This window comes from Camelus dromedarius, chromosome 9 (assembly GCF_036321535.1).
Source record: "Camelus dromedarius isolate mCamDro1 chromosome 9, mCamDro1.pat, whole genome shotgun sequence".
Classification (NCBI taxonomy): Eukaryota; Metazoa; Chordata; class Mammalia; order Artiodactyla; family Camelidae; genus Camelus; species Camelus dromedarius.
In genome coordinates, this window is record NC_087444.1 from 36,384,505 (window position 1) to 36,401,256 (window position 16,752).

The following is a 16,752-nucleotide window of genomic DNA, read 5'->3' on the forward strand; positions in this document are numbered from 1 at the left end:
GGACCAGATCCAGAGTGCAATGGAGAGCCATGGAAGAATTCTGAGTCAGAGTGACACCTGGAAGGAACTGAGCATGCAGGACTGCAGGGGTAAAAGATTCCCTACTCATCTGTGCACCAAGTCCAGTCTGCTTGCTGTGGCCTTCGGAAGATTTCTCCAGGCTTATCCCTTCCTCTGTGCTCATATCAAAACCATTTGTCCCCAAAATGTGATGAGCCAAGAGGAAGTCCTCAATCAAGGTGGCTGGAATGGATGGGTAAGTGTGGTGGCCACTAATCCAGAGAGGGGTTTGGGCATCCATGTGGCCTTAGTTTAAGGTGGGCAAGGTAAGAACAGTGGATGGAGCTTTCAGACCTGACTGGGTCCTTCCAATTGGTCCCAGGTCTTAGGCAGGTCACTCTGAGACCAGGGTAGGCGTCACTAAGGTGTGCTAAAGTGAGACCATTTGAGGTCCAACACATTCAATCAGGATTTTGCCAAACATCCTCAGTCAAGGAACACACACTAGCCCCATCCTACCTGCTCCCCTGTGAATGACCCTCTCCCCAGTACTTTTCCTGGGCCCTCAAAGTCCCCACACCCTAGCCTCTATCTTAGCAGCTTATCACTACCCCTGCCTCTCCTTCCCCATTGTCCACAAATGAACCTAACCCCTCCAGAGAAGGGGCTTCCCCAGAGAAATCACATTGGTGGAAGAAGAGGTCTGAGGACAGAGTCCAACCCCACTGGGGAAGTGGATCTTAACAGTTGGTACCTGGCCCACAGAGACAGGGTCTTCCGACCAGCTCTGACTAACTCAGGATGCCGGAGGGATCCACTGGGGCCTCTCTGGCTGTCCTGTTTCACTTGGTGTATGAGGAAAGACAACGTGGACATTTTGATTAAAACAGTTTTTTGCAAGAGAAATCAGAAATAAAAGCTTAATGGCTGAGACTGGACCACGTCTCAGTCTCTCTCCTGGATGGGGCCCCTTCTCTGGGAACAGTGGTCTGGGAAATTAGTTAGGACAGCTTTGGTATGGAGTGACCCCATGCGCTGCATAGTGCCTTATCACAGGACTAGCCTGTTTATCCTCCAGACACCCTCAAGCAGGGAGAGAACAGCTGATCCCACTATCAGAGAAGAACCCTTGGGCCCAGCAAGGACTAGAAGTGACTTGCCTAAGGTCAGACAGTGATGAGTTCCAAGAAGCCACTGGTACTATACCTGCATTCAGAAGAGCAAGTGTGGGTGTACGGAGGGGCAGCTCCGGGACTGAGCTCAGGGGCCTCACCCACCCAACCCTTGACTCAGGTCAACAGGGCCAGGGGTGCTGTGGCACCGGGGCTTGACCCTGAGGAGATAGGAGGAACATGGCCTTGGCCCAGAGGGGAATCCCCCCTCCCCGCAGAGCTTTGAAAAGGGGAGGAGAAGCAGCCTGTTTACAGCTGAGGAAGCAGGGGCGGTGCTGGGCAGGGACCTTTGGTCAGAACGCCCCTCCCAGTAAGCGGGGGAGGCCCCACAAGATGTGGTAGTTTGTTTGCTTCTCACTGCCAGGAGGAAATTAAAGAGAATCTGCCACTTCCTTCCGGCGCAAACGGGATGGTGGGGGCAGAAGGTGGGGGGAAAGGGGCGTGGGCGGGTAATTACAAGAGCCCCAAATTGCTGTCATCAGCAGTCTCCAGTATCCTCTGCTCAGAGCAGGTACCTCATAGGTCTGAGCTCCAGCCAGCTGGACCCAGTACCCACTACTTGCCTGAGCTGGTCCCTTGCTGGTCCCTCAAATTCCATGTCACTTCTCATCAGGAAAGCCATTTGAGGGCCAGTGCCTTGGGTTTACCATCAGTAGAACAGGCTTCTTGGGCTCTCCTGGCTCAACTCAAATCCAGTGAGCATTAAAGGTGATACCCATCTCCCACCTCCATCTAGACTCACAAAGATGGGTAGAAGAAATGCTTTAGGAAGCCCCAGCTCTGCACAGAGGGTGGGAGTAGAATAATTATGCCAGGACATCAGTCCATGTGTGAAGATGCCAAGGCTGAAGCAGCCAGCCGTGGGTAAGGGTGGAGGTGTCTTTATTGCACTGGACCAATGTCAGGTTGGGGAGGTGCTACCTGAAAAGCTTCTGTTTTCAAAGAAAATATTGAGGTTGCTGGGAACTTGGCCATGCTATTCAGACCCACCAAGGGAGATGGGCACTCTGGGCACCCCTTGGCCCATGCTCTAGGCTGATGGCCCATGCCAGAACCTCTTAATTCCTGCCAAGCAGGGGCAGCAAATTGTCCAATGGCATCTGACTGATGCTTTGCACCCACAGCCATCTTAGGGCCAGGCCCAGGGAGGGAGTGACCAGGATAGGGACAGTGGTCACCAGCCTTCCAGTGGGCTCTCTTTACCACTTGCCAAGGCTACAAAGGGCTTCTTGCACAGCTCCCCAGGCCTGGATGGCTCCTGAGCTCTGAGGTCCCCAGGGTCTTGGTCAAGGGCCTCCCGCTTGCGCTTGTGCAAGGAGGGGCTCTCCTCACCCAGCCGACCCTCATGGAGGCCCTGGCTCCGCAGACAGACGATGGCTGCAGCCTGCTCCGCCAGTTTCTTGGACTTGTCCCTGGGCAGACGAGGCATGGAGCAATAAGGCAGGGAGGCAGGCAGACTGGTTACAGGCCTAGAGGCTGAGAGACCTGACTCTACATACCCTTGGCAAAGATTCTGACAAAACTGAGGAAGGGGTGTCACCCAGGGATGCCACTGCTCAGATATACCATCCCCCCAACCCTCCCAGGCCATGCTGGGATCAGGCCCCCCACCCCAAGCCTCATGCCCACTGATGGGGAAACTCACCACAAGGTGGACTGGTACTTTTGTTCAGCAACAGTGACAACAGAACAGAAGAGGCGATCCAGGGGACGTTGAACCTGGTGCAGAGAGAGCAAAGGCATAGGGATGGCCACATGAGGGCAGGGGGAATGAGCCCTAGAGGCTTATCTGCCGGGGTCATGACAAAGGCAAATGAAACGAAGTACTTCCCACCTAAGTCACATGAAGGCTACCTGTATCACATGTTCCTCCCCAGCAGAAGTGCCTGGTGCATATTCCAGGGAAGAAAGCCAGATACACAAACAGACAGTGACATCCCAGTGTGTCAGGAGTTCTGTCATGGACCTAAGCAAAGGGCCATTAGAGGCCTTAGCTGCGTGTGACTGTGGAGTTTCCTCCTATTGACATTTGGATGGGCCAAGTTCCCCCAGATGAGTTCACCACATGGCAAAGGGGTGAGAGGGGACAAGGACTGGAGCAAAGAAGGTACACCTGGCAAGACGACCAGGTGATGTGGCGGACAGAGAGCTGAGCAGATGAGACCTGAAGTTGAAAGACACATGGGGGTCTCATGCTCTGTGCTGAGGTAGTAGGGCTTGATCCCAAAGGCTCTCGGGAGCTGATGAGGACTTGAACAAGGGAGACAGAGGTCAGATTTTGTTTTGGAAAAGTCACTCTGGCAAAGGGGAACACAGGCCCAGAAGGTACAAGCTTGGAGGTCAGAAGGCCAATCCAGAAGAGACAGAGCAACCTAAACAGGCATGATCATAAGGACCCAAGGAAGTGAAGCAATACGGCCTCAAAGTTTCCACTGAGGGGCCCAGATATGGGGCACAGAATTGGGTGGTCCAAAAGTATGTCAATCTGACTTAGGTTTGAGCATCCTTCCTAAGCTAATTGGCCTTTCCTAGAGAAGTCTCCCTTGCCTAAGCAATGCCACTGGAAGGGACTGGCCCAAGCAGCCCTTTTGTTTGGTCTCTGGTTTAGTTTTATGAAAGTGGCCTGAACTAGACAACAGACCCATTGTCAAAGGGAAGGAGCTAACAGCAACTGGCCCAGTCACCAGCAACTGTTACTGGCCCACAGAGGGCAGAGCCAGGCTCCAGCCAAGCAGTTTGGAGTTCAGGTACGAGCTGTGGGTGTGCTGGGGGCGATGGCACCAGCTGTGGGAGTGTCATGGGCTGGATGAAAGGCAGGCCACAGCTAGGGACTCACCGTTTCATACACAGGCTGTGCCAACTTCTCCCTCCGGCACCATTCCAGCAGGCACATCTTGGGGGTGATCTGTGGTGAGTATGCTCTCCTGGGGAAAGGAGGGGAAGGAGTCAGGGCCCACCTACTAACACCATTCCATTCCTCAGCAGGGGCTCTACTCAGTTCCTGGTAGGAGCTGCAGGAACTGAGACATCACACTGCTGCCTTAAGTATCCTGTACCTATTCCCCCGAGATCCCATTTCTGCCCCACCAGTGGCTTGGAGCATGGGTTCTATCTAAAGGGAAGATGGGCTCCAGCTGCTTGGGGAATTGGGATTGGAACTGAACTCTAAGAACTCTGAGCTCCAGCCTGGAAAACAGCCTTCAACAGCCAAGAAGAAAGGTCCAGTTTGCCTCTCAAGACAAGATGAGGAGGGAGTGGGTTGGGGTGGAGAACATAGGTGGCCACACAATGGTCTCAGGATCTAGCTCAGCACCCATCCTGACTCTGTCTGCTGAGTGTCAGGATGATCAGCTGCTTCCCTGGACACAGTGGACTCTGGTGGCAGTCAGTCAGTGACAGGGTGGTAAGTGCCATGTTCCAGCTTCCTACCAGGAGCTCTCCCTGGATATGACTTCCCAACCCAGCTGTATCCACCTCCCTCCTCCCAAGTCCTTGCCAGACAAAACTGACTACCGGTCTGAGCCTGGGGACCAAGAAAGGCTCAGATCCTAGATTGCAGAGGACAAGGATGAGGGCCTCATTCAAAGCTAAGTCACAGTCTGAGGCAATAAGTGGCCTGAGGCTACTTCTGCCTAGAAAGGGCACCACAGGGCTAGAGAGGGGCAGTGAGGGTAGGTTTCTCAGCTAGACCCGTGAGGTTTAGGGTCCTGTTGCTGTTGGGGAGCTCCTTATAGGCATCTAGTTCCTCAGGAAACTGGGGAAAGGAGGGGAAAAAGCACAGATTTTCAGGAATGGAAGAAGTCCCCCCAGCCTGAGTTGTGGAAGGGGATGGGTCAGTAAAAAGGTGTCCAGTCACCCTTGGAACAACATGCACACCCCTGACAGCACTGCCTGGGCTTTCAGGGACTATCTTCTCTACAGTGCATTCTTTGGATTGCCAAAAATTAAGAACAAGTGTCCAAACCAAGGAGACCTGTGGTCCTCAAGCTTAGCATTAACCATGTACAGCAGCCAGCTTGCTGGCCCAATCAGACAGGAGGGCACTGCCCCTGGACCAAGCCAAGGCCAAGCTGGAGACCTACCTGTCAAACTTGACCGCCATCTTAATGACACCAGAGGTGTCTTCAGCTGGCTCCTCTGCCTCCTCTGGGCTCCTGGCCAAGAGTTTGGCCCGTCGAGTGTCCAGCTCTCGTGTGGTCTCTTCGTAGAAGGCACCAAGGCCAAAGGCCTCACTATGAAGGGACAGGCAGAGGAGGGCAAGCCTCTTAGTGGAGCCAGCATTCAGGAAACTATTGAATAGCCCAGGGCCCCACCACTGAGAAATGCCCCACACACACACCAGACCACCACCAGGGCCTAGCCATCAGAAGGTGCTTCCTACTCATCCCTGGGATCAGCTTGAACTGACAGATGGAGAGTGAATGTGGGCTCCTGAAGGTGAGCACTAGATGGGTGGCTGGGCTGGGTGGAAAAGATTCTGAAGGTCACCTGCACCACCTAAGCCAAGCCTCTCTTCTGGGGAAGAACCCACAGGCAGGAGTCTCCAGCCAGTGGTGAGTAAGTTGACCTACACTGACCAAGCACAGGGGTATACATAGCCTCACCCTCATGCGCACCCATGGGAGGAAGACACAGAGGCCTGACCACTGACTGGTTCCCCACTTCCTGTCCTGGCCACAAACAGGCCAAGCCTAAACTGAGGTAACACCCAGAGCTACAGAGAGCTACTCTTGAGAGTCACCCTCTTGAGCTCACAAGATACCTGAGTCAAGCTGGTTAAGCTATGTAGGGTAGGGACAGAATGAACGCCACAGGCCCAAGGTGGGGAGGAAGGTTCTGGCAAGGCTCTTCCCTTCTAGGAAGCATCTTGAGGGCTGGAGGATATTCATGAAGATGGATGCCTGAGGGCGAGCATGGTTCAGAAAGGCTTCTCTGGAGGAGAGAGGACATAGACAGCCAACTTTGGGGGGAGACAGCGTTCAGGCAGGAGACCCAGCACAAGCACAGGTCAACGGGGAGCTGTGAGAACAGGCATGAGGCCAGGTTGTAAGGGGCCCCAGATGTCAACCACTGAGCTGGAACTCTACCAGATCTAGAGGACCAAGGGGTGGCTTCTCAGACTGCAGAATGATGGGGTGTGGGTGCAGGCTCAGGCCGGGGGCTCCATTCTACAAACCCAACTCTCCTAACGTTTGGATCTTGGTGGCCTGGCATGTGACATATCTGTTACTAGGAAAGCCCCTTCTTCCCCAGGAATTCCCAAGCTCAGCCCTCACATTCCTCCATCCTGCTAGTGCTCTAGTTCCCAAAATTCTGCCCCCGAGATCAGTCCAGAGCTAGAAAGTTCTAAAGCTTTGTTAAGTCCAACCTCCTTCTGTGAGGCAAAGCCATTCCACCTCCCCACTCCAGCACATCCACCTCTAGGAGCTGTGCCCCGGGTCCCTTGGTAGAGTCAGCTTAGGGCTTAGGGTCAAGTCTGGATAATGTCTGCAAGGACAGATAAGCAGCCCATTGCCCCTCTCACCAGATTTCCCGGGAAGACTGGGCAGCATGGAGCAACCTTCCCTGGGGCGATTCCAGCTGTTCTCGCAGCATCTGGCACAAGCAGTACTTGGTGTTGGTATAGTGGTTGTCATACTGCACAGCCTGAGAGAAGAACTGTCATGAGCCCCCTTGCTGCCTGGGCAGGCTTTGAGGCCAGGGCTATGCTCTGATAGCAGGGAAAGGGCCCTGAGGGGGCATTAGAGGTGTCCCTGAGACCGAGGCAGTGTGACCCCATAAAAGAGCTATCTCCATCCTGGCCGTCTACTCTTCCAGTTAGTGGTACAATGCTTGAGGGTCACACCGAGGCCCACGGTCAGGAGCACACCCTGCTGGACAGTCTGACTAAGGTCCAGATGTGTAGGAAGTTCCTCCTACTTCAGCCACCATTGGCTACCACAGAGGACCTGCGGCCAAGCATCTTCCAAGGCGGGGAGGGGGAATAGCCAAATTCTGCTGTGACAGGACCAGCCCCGGGACAGGGGTGTGACTCTTCTATTCCTTATCTTAAATAGCCTGTCTCTAATTTCCCCCTTCATGGGAAAAGCAAAGCACCATCACCAAGCATGTTCGCATGTGTTACCTGTCATTTCACTGAGCTAGACAAGTGTGAGGTGCAGATGTTACCACTACTCAGATTGGGAAATGCAGACTCAGGGCGGCAGGACGACTGCCCAGGGATACCCACTGAAGCCCACCTGGCTGAGGCAGGCAGGAGAGCACTGGGTGAAGGGTGCCCCAGCCCTCCAGAACCCCCGCCCCCCTCACCCCCTACGCTCTTCTAATGCTCCATCTAGGCCTATGTCTTCAGTGTTTTGGAGGTGCCACAGCACACTCAGGAAAAGCAAGGACACCTGAGTAAGCCCCGGCCAGCGGCAAGGCCTTGATTTGGCTTGTTTGGGACAGAAGGCACCTGGCTGGACCAAAAGCAGCCCTGCTTATGCTTGAAAGCCACTCCCTTTCTCTGGCCCAACACACCCTCTTCAGCTGCCAAGGGAGGGCTTGAGCAGGAATAATAACATCACCTTTCACCCAGTGAGCAAGCTCGGCACTACTGAACATGCCTTCTTTGCCACAGACTTGCCAGCCGGCTGATCTAGGCTGAGGCAAGCCCCCTGTGCCTCTGGCTGACCCAGATCATTGGAGAACCCAGTGGTCACCAACCTGCCCAACAGGACACCCTAAGCCAAGAGGATGAGGGCTGCAGCATCAAGCAGAGGAGGCTCTGGAACAGAGGCTGCGCAGCTCTGGACATAGGCCTCAGGGCCTCCGACCATCCCCAGCTTGCACAGCCTTGGAGACACCCACATGTCATGGCAGCCACAACTGCCCAGGCATGGTCATGGCTTGAAGGGGGCACAGGCAGTCTGAGGATCTAAGAAGCTTCTGACTCCTCAGGTGGGTGAGAGCTCCAGGACTGAAGAGGAGGGTGGAAGTCTGCTCTGGGTGAGGGCTGAGCTCTCTTCTCAGGCCCAACTCACTGATGAATTTGAGGACCACTCACTGTCTCTGCCTATAGATATGCACAGCTGATCACAGAGTTCCAGGGTTGTGCCAAGGGGATAGAACAGGTGTCAAAAAAAACTACCTTACAGGGAAATGCCTCTGGCACCATCATCAAGCTCCCAGTGAGAAGAGAAAGCTATTGCCTGAAAAGAGGGTTAAAGTTAGGCTACTTCCTAAGATCATAGTTAAAGTATTCTAAGAATTAGCAAGAGAAGAGTTTTAGAAGGGATTGTGACTGATGATCAGGTGACATGTCTTTACGGAGAGAATTTGTCCTCAACAACAGCTACAATGGCTCCTCCTGGCTGTGGCTGCTCCAGTGCCAACCTATTGGCACAAGTGTCTTCAGGGACACAGACGCCACTGTCATTGTGAACGGGTGTGTATGTGTAGGGGGTAGAAGTGTGAGAGAGAAAAAGAAAAATATCATGTGCTTGGGGTCCCAATAGCATCCTGGATCCAGAAGTCCTTGCTATGAGCCCCCACATCTTGGAAGCTTTAGAAGAGGGTGGTGGTAGGGGCACGACTCCCCAGCACCCTCTCTGTTCACACTGCAGCCAGGGAGAACCCATGCTACACTACAAGAACTACAAAGAAAAGGAAACAGACACAGGCTACTGAGGGCTGGGGGCTCACCCAAAGCACTTTCTGCAGGAATGTGATGGACAGAGAAAATGTTTTGTTTTGAAAAACTGCGTAGACGTACGTATCTGATGTACTTCTGCATGACCTCCTCCAAGGGCTGTGGACCCTCCTTGAGAAAAATGGATGGGTTCCACATGGCTGCTCGGGCCACCATCACTGAAGAGGCTGCCGTGGCTTGTCTAAAGTCTTCTATATCCAAAAACCCTTGGATGTGGTCGTGAGATCCTCCACTGAAAAGCAACAGAGGGGGTGAGAGGTATCCCCATCCTGGTATCCCCATCCTCATACTAGCATTTTAAGAAAGCAACTCCCAGATCTGCTGCTCATTAAGTGACTTTGGCCAAGTCCTTCAGCTATGAGAGTTTCGAGAGACTGGAGATTACAACACATACCCCGCTATGGGGTCAGAAGCACCAAGTGAGATAATACAGTCAAGCAGCCCAAACCATGCCTGGCACTTAACAGGTACTCCGGAAATTTTACGTTCCTTCCCCCTCATCCTGAACAGTGGCTAAAGTCAGCCCACATCTGAGGGACAGGGGTCATGCATACTGGGATCACAGGAAAATCCTCAGGCTTGGGCACCTATGTGCCCACTAACTGCTAGATCAAAACCCTGGGTAGGGAACAGACGCAGTGGTGGTTATGAGAGGAAGGAAGGAGGCGCGGTTTAGTTGCAATTTCCCTTCCTGCCACCCTGTGGCCCCAAGGGCCCCCTTGGAAACTGCTCCGTCTTTGTTCCATTAGCAGCCGGGAAGCAGCCTCCATCCTGAGACAGCATTGCATGTGGGGATGGGAGTAGAGGGGCACCCCCTTCAAGTGGCAGCAGTAGCAACAGGGCCCAGGGTCTTGAGTAGCCCTGTCCTCTCTCTAAGCCACGCCTAAAACTCCCTGGCCTGGGGAAGGCCAGGCCTGGCTACCACCCCACCCTTAGCTCTCTCTCTTCCTCCAGCCAGGCATGCATTTTGTTGGGGCTTCAGGGTTTTTGAACTTCTTTGTTCCCATCCTGCCATCAGGCAGATACAAGGCTGAGCTGAATTCCCAACTGGCCTACACAGGCCAGCTCCCCAGTGGCAACAGGACACTGCTGTCTTACTGCTAAGCCTTTAGGCTGGTCATTGGTACCTCACACCTGCCAGTCTAGGTTCCTGGTCCTGCCGCTGCCTAGAATGCTCATCCAGGCTTTGGACTATGATCTGCCTCATGTTCCCTGAGCCATGGCTCTATGTGCTCTGGCTTGGGACTCCTCACCCCACACTCTGCCCACCTGACTCTGGTGTGATCGCCTTCTCCTGGGCCTGTTTCAGCAGTCACTTTCCTGCTCTCCCTGAACACTCCCACCTCAACCAGTCCACCAAAACACCCTGGTCCACTGCCTACCACATACCTACAGTGGCCACTCACCAGAGGCCAAGAGACATGACAAGCACTCCACAGCCTCATTCCCAATTTCATTTTTTGTCACACCCTTTTTTTTCTTTTCCTTTAGGGTCATTTTTTGATGCTATCTCATTCCATTTTCTATATGCCACCTCAAATCCCTTCTGGGTGAGATGAGACATAAAAAAATAAATGAGGAGGAAGGAAGGCTTACTTGGCTATGACAGGAATGGAGAGGGTTTCAGCGATGGCTTTGATGACTTCACAGCTGACAGGGTGCTGAGGTCGCTCCTCCCGCTTCCTTGGAGATGACAGAAAAAAGAAGGCTGAGGGCTCAGTGTGAAAGGGCATGTCACAGTTAGCACAGGGCCACATTAGCCAAACCCTACTGTCCTCCCTACTAAACCTCAGGAAGGCCATGTAGCAGCAAGGATGGGGGTCTGGGCTATAGGGGATGGCTCTCCCTGACCTTTGAGAGTACACAAGCTCATGCTGAGAAGGCAAGTCCAGCCCTCGGAGGCCTGCAGGTGGGGCATGGCTGCAGGGGGCTGATGTGGGTGGTCATACTGCTATTCCCTGGCTTCCCCTCGCCTCTGCCAGAGATGAGAGACAGTGCCTTAAGAATGCTGCCTCTACTGTCCGAGTCTTGCCCTCCCCTAGGGACTAGGAACAGCTGCCGCAGCTCAGACTGGCCACTCCCACACAGCTGCCTGTGCTGAGGCCAAGTTGGGCAGCTGATCCTGGGGAGAAGCACCTGGCACAGGGTAGGCCCAGCAACCAGGGCAGGCCACAGACCATGGCTGTCATGAAGAACCACAGGGGAGGCAGGACCACAAGCTGGGGCTCCTGCTTCCACGGTCAACTGCAAGAGTTCTTGTGTATGAGTGAGTGAGTCTCAGGGATGCTGAGGTAAGCCCTGACCTGAGGTGTGCTCAGGAACAAGCAAGAGAGGTGGTCGCCCAGACAGCCCTTACCCAGGTCCTGCCTGAGTGTGTCCCCTCTGCTAAACTCCTCAATAAAAGGGTCAGGGGCCACAAGGCCTTAGAAAGTCTGGTCAACCCCCAGCCTCCATCTCCACCTCCCCACACACCCAGCAGCCCAGTGCTAGCCCATCCTCAACAGCTTTGATGGCCAGAAAGTCCCTCCTTAAACTCACCCAAATCTTTCTTCCTAGTGTTTCCAACTAGTGGGGGAAAAGAATAGCTTTATTTATTTAGAGAACACTATATGCTAGGCACCACGCCAAGACTGTATACTTATAACCTCATTAAGAGCCTCATGACAACCCAATAAAGCAGAAATTATCTTAATTTGAGGACTTAAAATGAGGTCTATGATGCTCAAAGAGGTCAAATGAGTTGTCCAAGGATACACAACCAACAAACAGCAGAGCTGGGATTTGAAACTAGGCAGTCTGAGCCCAGAGCCTGCTGTCTCAGGAAGGGGCATGTGTGTACACATGCGTGGCCTTTCACCTCCTTCTACTGGCTTAAACACACACAGCTCTGATCTCAGTGGTAGAGCATTTGACTTGCAACACACACAGCTCTGATTTTCTGTTTTATATGTTGGAGTTCTGGGTTCCCTTCTCTGAAAATGCTGTAATAGACACAACCAGCAAAAAATGGGCTGTTCCAACAAGACGCCTGAACTCAAAAGGAACATCACTAAGAAGAGAAGTCACTCTGGCCAAAGTCGGCTGACCTGGGATTATGTACAAAAGTACATCCTGGACACAGGGAGCATGTTTGGCTGGGAAACCAAGGGTAGCCTTCAGCAACACCTCAGCTCCTAGTAAAGAGGTCATTAGCTACAGATACAAGGACTGTTTAGTCATTGTGACAGCTGGCAGTCCAACAAGGGCAGATAAAATAGGTAATGTCTTTAAAAGAACAGCAATCTGCCTGGGGTCATTCGAGGGAGAAGCTATTGCTGAATGTAGTGGAAAGAAAATGACACTCAGCTACAATTCCACCACTTCCTGACTGCATAAAATTTTGAGCAAATCACTCATCCTGAGGGAGAAGTGTTTCTCCTCCTTCTTGGTCTCTTTATATCACCAAAGTTCAGTGCAGTGCCTACCACAGTACATGCTCAAAGAATGAAACAAAGGAAAATGCAACCACATAAAGGGTATGACCTTCCTGAGAACTTACAAGATGTCAAAGAGCTAGGCAGACCTAGGCTGCATACACAGAAGTTGGTAGTCACCTGGGGTCTTATAAAAAAACATTAAGATGGCTGAGGACCTCCCTGCAAGTCAGTCACTAGAAAGGCAACTACTCACCTCCCATGAACAGCAATGGCAGCGATGCCAGTCCTCTCTATCCGCTTCACAAGGTTCAGGGTATCTTCCAGCTGAGGGAGGGGACCACACAGGGTGGTTACTGAAGCCACAGAGGGAGTAGCTTCCAGCTCCTCAAGTGGGTTCAGCCCTACCCTCTTCTCCAAACCTTCTCCGGCCTCTCAAGAGTCATTCACACCTCCGTATTACATCTCCAGAGAAAATGGGCCTTCAGATGTAACACAACATCCTTACCGATGGCAGGATGCGAATCTTGCAGGTCACAGGTCTACATGTCCCTTTTACAAGAGTGCTGAGGATCTGCAGAGAGGAGAACACAAGAGCATCTGCCTCTTCTGGAACAAACAACTGCAACTGCTTGTACTAATTAATTCTGCTCCAGACCTGTGCGGCCCACTGGCATGGACACGCCTATCTCCATGTATGTGTCCATGTGAATGTGTCTGTTACATAAGCTCCATGAGGGAAAGGATTCATCTTTTTTATTTTGTTTTGTTTTGTTTGTTTGGGGGGAGGAGGTCATTAGGTCTATTTGTTCATTTATTATTAGTTTTATTGTTTTGTTTTGTTTTTAAATGGAGGTACTGGGATCCAAACCCAGGACTTCGTGCATGCTAAGCATGTACTCTACCATTTGAGCTATACCCACCCTCCTTTTTCTATGCTGAACCCCCAGCACCAGTAGCCCCTTGCCTAGGATGCAGTGGCATACAAATATTTGGTGAATGAATGAATGAGTGAATGAATGAGTGAATACACGCATAAGTGGATCTGCATGCGTGCCTCTTTAGAACACAGTGATTCTTTGCCAGGGCAAACATCAGAATCACCTGGAGAGCTTAAGAAATACAGAATCTTAGATTCTACCTCATATTTCCTGAATGAGTCTCTAGGGGCAGGGTTTAAGAATATGTGTTTCCCAAAGGCTCTGCCCAGCACACTCTCTCCTCAAAATGGTTCTAAGGCCTAACGCTGGTTGAGAACACACAGCTCACGGCTCCATTCCTGTCTGAAAGCAATGTTCCCTGAGTGCTGTTTCGTGATCTGGCAAGGGAGGGAGCAGGAAAGCTTTAACAGAACCCGGACCCTGTCCTCAAGTACCCCTTTCTTTAGGGGAGTTGGATATACAGGAATGAAACTGGTAAGAGAAAAGACAACATAGTCAACATATTAAAAAGTGTTTATTTTGCATAGTAATTGCAAAGGACTCCAAAGAAAAATCAAGAAAGTCATACAGAAAAGTGTCAGGTCAGTAGCAAACCAGACCATATGAGAGTCAGAGATCAAGAAAGTGTAGATGACATTTTAAGTCTGTGGCCTTGCTATCTTCTTCCCTCACCAAAAAATTCGGGCCAGGCAAGCCAAGGGGAAGGTGATCCCAAGAGCCCTCTTCCAAAAACTGGATCCCTATCCAGCAGAGCAAGGGGACATCCAGGCAGTGGCTGCCAGTTTTGGTTCTAGACAGGTGGGGGCAGCAGAGAGCCGGATTATAAGAACCAGTGAAAGAGGCCTTTCTCTCAGGGACAGGCTAGGGCAGGCCTCTCCAGGAGACATCAGACCAAGAGGCTGGGTTGATAGGCAGCTAGACAGATCATAGGCAAGACATGGCCTGCTGGCCCAGGCACAACTGCCAGAGAGTGGCAGGAAGGAACTGTCCCCAGGTGCTGCTGCAGGAGGCTGACTGGGCCTGAAGTCCTAGGATCACTTTGGCAGGCCTTAAAGGGGCACCTACCCTTTAAGAGGGGAGGGTGGGTATTGTTATCCATCAAGATACACAATAAAAAATTCTCTGACAGAGACACTAATCCTTTCCCTCAGGCTGACAGTACCATCTCTGGAAGGTTCCTTTGTAAGTGCTGACTTAGAATTCTCTGATGTTTGGTAATTTCAGAAATATCAGCTGGTTTGATCCAATTCTCTGTTCTGCAGAATTTCCTTTTGGTGTATTTTATCCAAGCAGCTCTAAGCATCTTTTTCAGTATTTCTGTTCATTTCATGTGCATGTTCAGGACCAAGAAGGAAATTAGTAACCAAAAGTCCTAGCTACTTTCAAGAGTCACATGGGAGGGGTAAGGCCAACTGGAGTTTGTCTTCTGGTCACACTCTATCTGAACCTCTCCTGGATCCAACTCTCCCAGATCCAAGCCACACCTCATGTCTCTGTGGTGTGAAAGTCTGTGGGGGAAAAGGCCCCAAGACAGGCCCAGATCTGAGCAGGTAACAGGATTTACTTTAGAAAGGAAATTACCCTACAAATGGTAAAGATACATTATAGGCACATTAGAAATACATTACCTGTGCCTTTTTGCCCATGGAAAAAATGAGAAGGCACTTAGCCTACAAACACGCTGTCTTCCTAGATCCCAGAGACAGTAGAGGGTGGAGGAATATACAGAGTTGGGCTACTGACCCAGCAATGGCAGCTCTAATGGGTGGTGCCTTATCCCAAGTTGCTCTACCCTGTGGGAGACACTAGGATGCTTAAAGCCCAGACAGGAAAATGGGGATAGAGAATGAAAAGGAAATCAAAGGAGCTAAGAGAAGTGATAAGGAAAAAGCCAGTGGAATAAGAAGAAACTAAAAGGTGTATATGGTGTGGCAGAAAATGTCACTCCCTCATGCCCTGGCAGCTCACAACATGGGGTGGCAAACATCAACCTGTCCCCAGGGCCTCATGAAGCTGGCCACCAGAATCATCAAGAGAAGGGAATCAGAGGAAGCTAACTTCAGCTTACCTCACATGTCCCTAGCCTGGCTGCTCTCAAAGGCGGATGGTGGACTCTATCTCATCAAGCCCCCTAGGAAAGGCCAGTCCCATCACCTGAAACACACAGCCACTGAGCCCATCCACAACCCACAGACAGCCTGGCCTACATTCTCATGATCTTCTCAGAAGGGAGAGAGGCAATACAGAGGTGGTTTTAAATGAGTCCTCAGGTCCCCTGGCTCTCGGTTGACACGTCCCTAGCCTTGGGCTTCTAAGAACTCCAAGGCTGCTGTAGGCTAGCTCAGGGGTTCCTGAACCTGCCTGCATGTCAAAATCATTGGGAAGCCTTTAAAAAAATGTCCAGACTCCCAGGTGGAGTGACTGATCCCCTAAATCTGGGGAAGGCAAGGGAGAGGTGTTCCACGGAACTCAAGTTCACAGGCATGTTTAAGGACCTCTGCTTTCACTCATGCAGGACTTACCTTCTCAATCTTGTCAGGATCTGACAGCAGAGCAGCTCCCATTCCACCCTAAGGAAAAGCACACAGAGAGGCTTCTTACAGCTGGAGAAGGGTGGCTCCTCCCCGTGGTATGGCAACCTGGCAGCACCCCAGTACTTGCCTCCAAGGGACCAAGTTAAAATCAGCACTTCTCCTAAGCATGCAGAAAAGCAGCTGCATCTGTGCCCACAATCTCAGGGATCAGAGTTTGATGAACTATAAATGTCATCAGTCCGATCCTCTTAGCAAGACCCACAGATCTATCTAGAAGTAGGTTCTAAAAAAACATTTTCAGGACTGCCCATTCCCTACCCAGGGTCTCAGTGTCTTAATAAACTAAACCCCACCATCTGTCAAGTTCTTAAAAAAACAATAGATCATTCTTCCTTTGAAATGAGATCAAATGCATCTTCTTCTGATCCTTAACATCACTTCCTTTGACACCACCACCTCCAGCAAAGCTACTCAAAGGCACATCACCTGCAACCCTTGTCCACGACAATGGCCCACCCAGTTCTGAGCGCCCAGACAAATGTCAGACTCTAACAAAAGCCACAGCTAATGGAAACCAACAGCCTATGGAACCACTTAAATCTTGACGTTAGTAACAGTGGTTGTCCCTTGATGGTGGGATTACTGGTGATTTTCCTGCTCTTTTTTGTACTTTTCTACATTATCCAAGTTTTGTACAATGGTATGAATTACTTAAATAATCAGAGGAGTGGGAAATGTAAAAAAACAAATCCAATAAATATATGGTGTTAGTATACAGACTGCATACTAATGAATGCTCACAGGATATGCTCAGAAGGTTTTTGTTCAGTTATTAGAGTTTAATTTCATGTTTAAGGGTGACAGATTAGAACCAGAGAGAACACTAAACCAGCAAAGACTGAGCCTGCATTTCAGAGGAGAAAGAGAAGATCAGAGGAGCTCCTAGCCCTGGACCCTCAGCTACAAACCTTAGAGGACTTAAGGAAGCCCTGGCCACTCAAC

At 51.3% G+C, this 16,752-nt stretch overlaps 1 protein-coding gene across 3 annotated transcripts in view; it reads right to left on the minus strand.

Annotated features, from left to right (window-relative positions):
- Positions 1-875: 875 nt before the first annotated feature.
- DUS2 (dihydrouridine synthase 2) overlaps positions 876-16,752 on the minus strand; it is a 41,367-nt gene continuing 25,490 nt past the window's right edge. For all 3 annotated transcript variants that reach the window (XM_010979250.3, XM_010979249.3, XM_064489038.1), the window contains 10 exons: positions 15,739-15,786; positions 12,784-12,849; positions 12,532-12,602; positions 10,459-10,545; positions 8,926-9,094; positions 6,697-6,818; positions 5,255-5,404; positions 4,009-4,096; positions 2,818-2,891; positions 876-2,584 (listed from right to left, as the gene is read on the minus strand). In XM_010979250.3, coding sequence (XP_010977552.1) covers positions 2,347-2,584; positions 2,818-2,891; positions 4,009-4,096; positions 5,255-5,404; positions 6,697-6,818; positions 8,926-9,094; positions 10,459-10,545; positions 12,532-12,602; positions 12,784-12,849; positions 15,739-15,786 — 1,113 coding nt within the window. In that variant the 3' untranslated portion in view covers positions 876-2,346. The remainder of the gene's footprint in view (positions 2,585-2,817; positions 2,892-4,008; positions 4,097-5,254; positions 5,405-6,696; positions 6,819-8,925; positions 9,095-10,458; positions 10,546-12,531; positions 12,603-12,783; positions 12,850-15,738; positions 15,787-16,752) is intronic.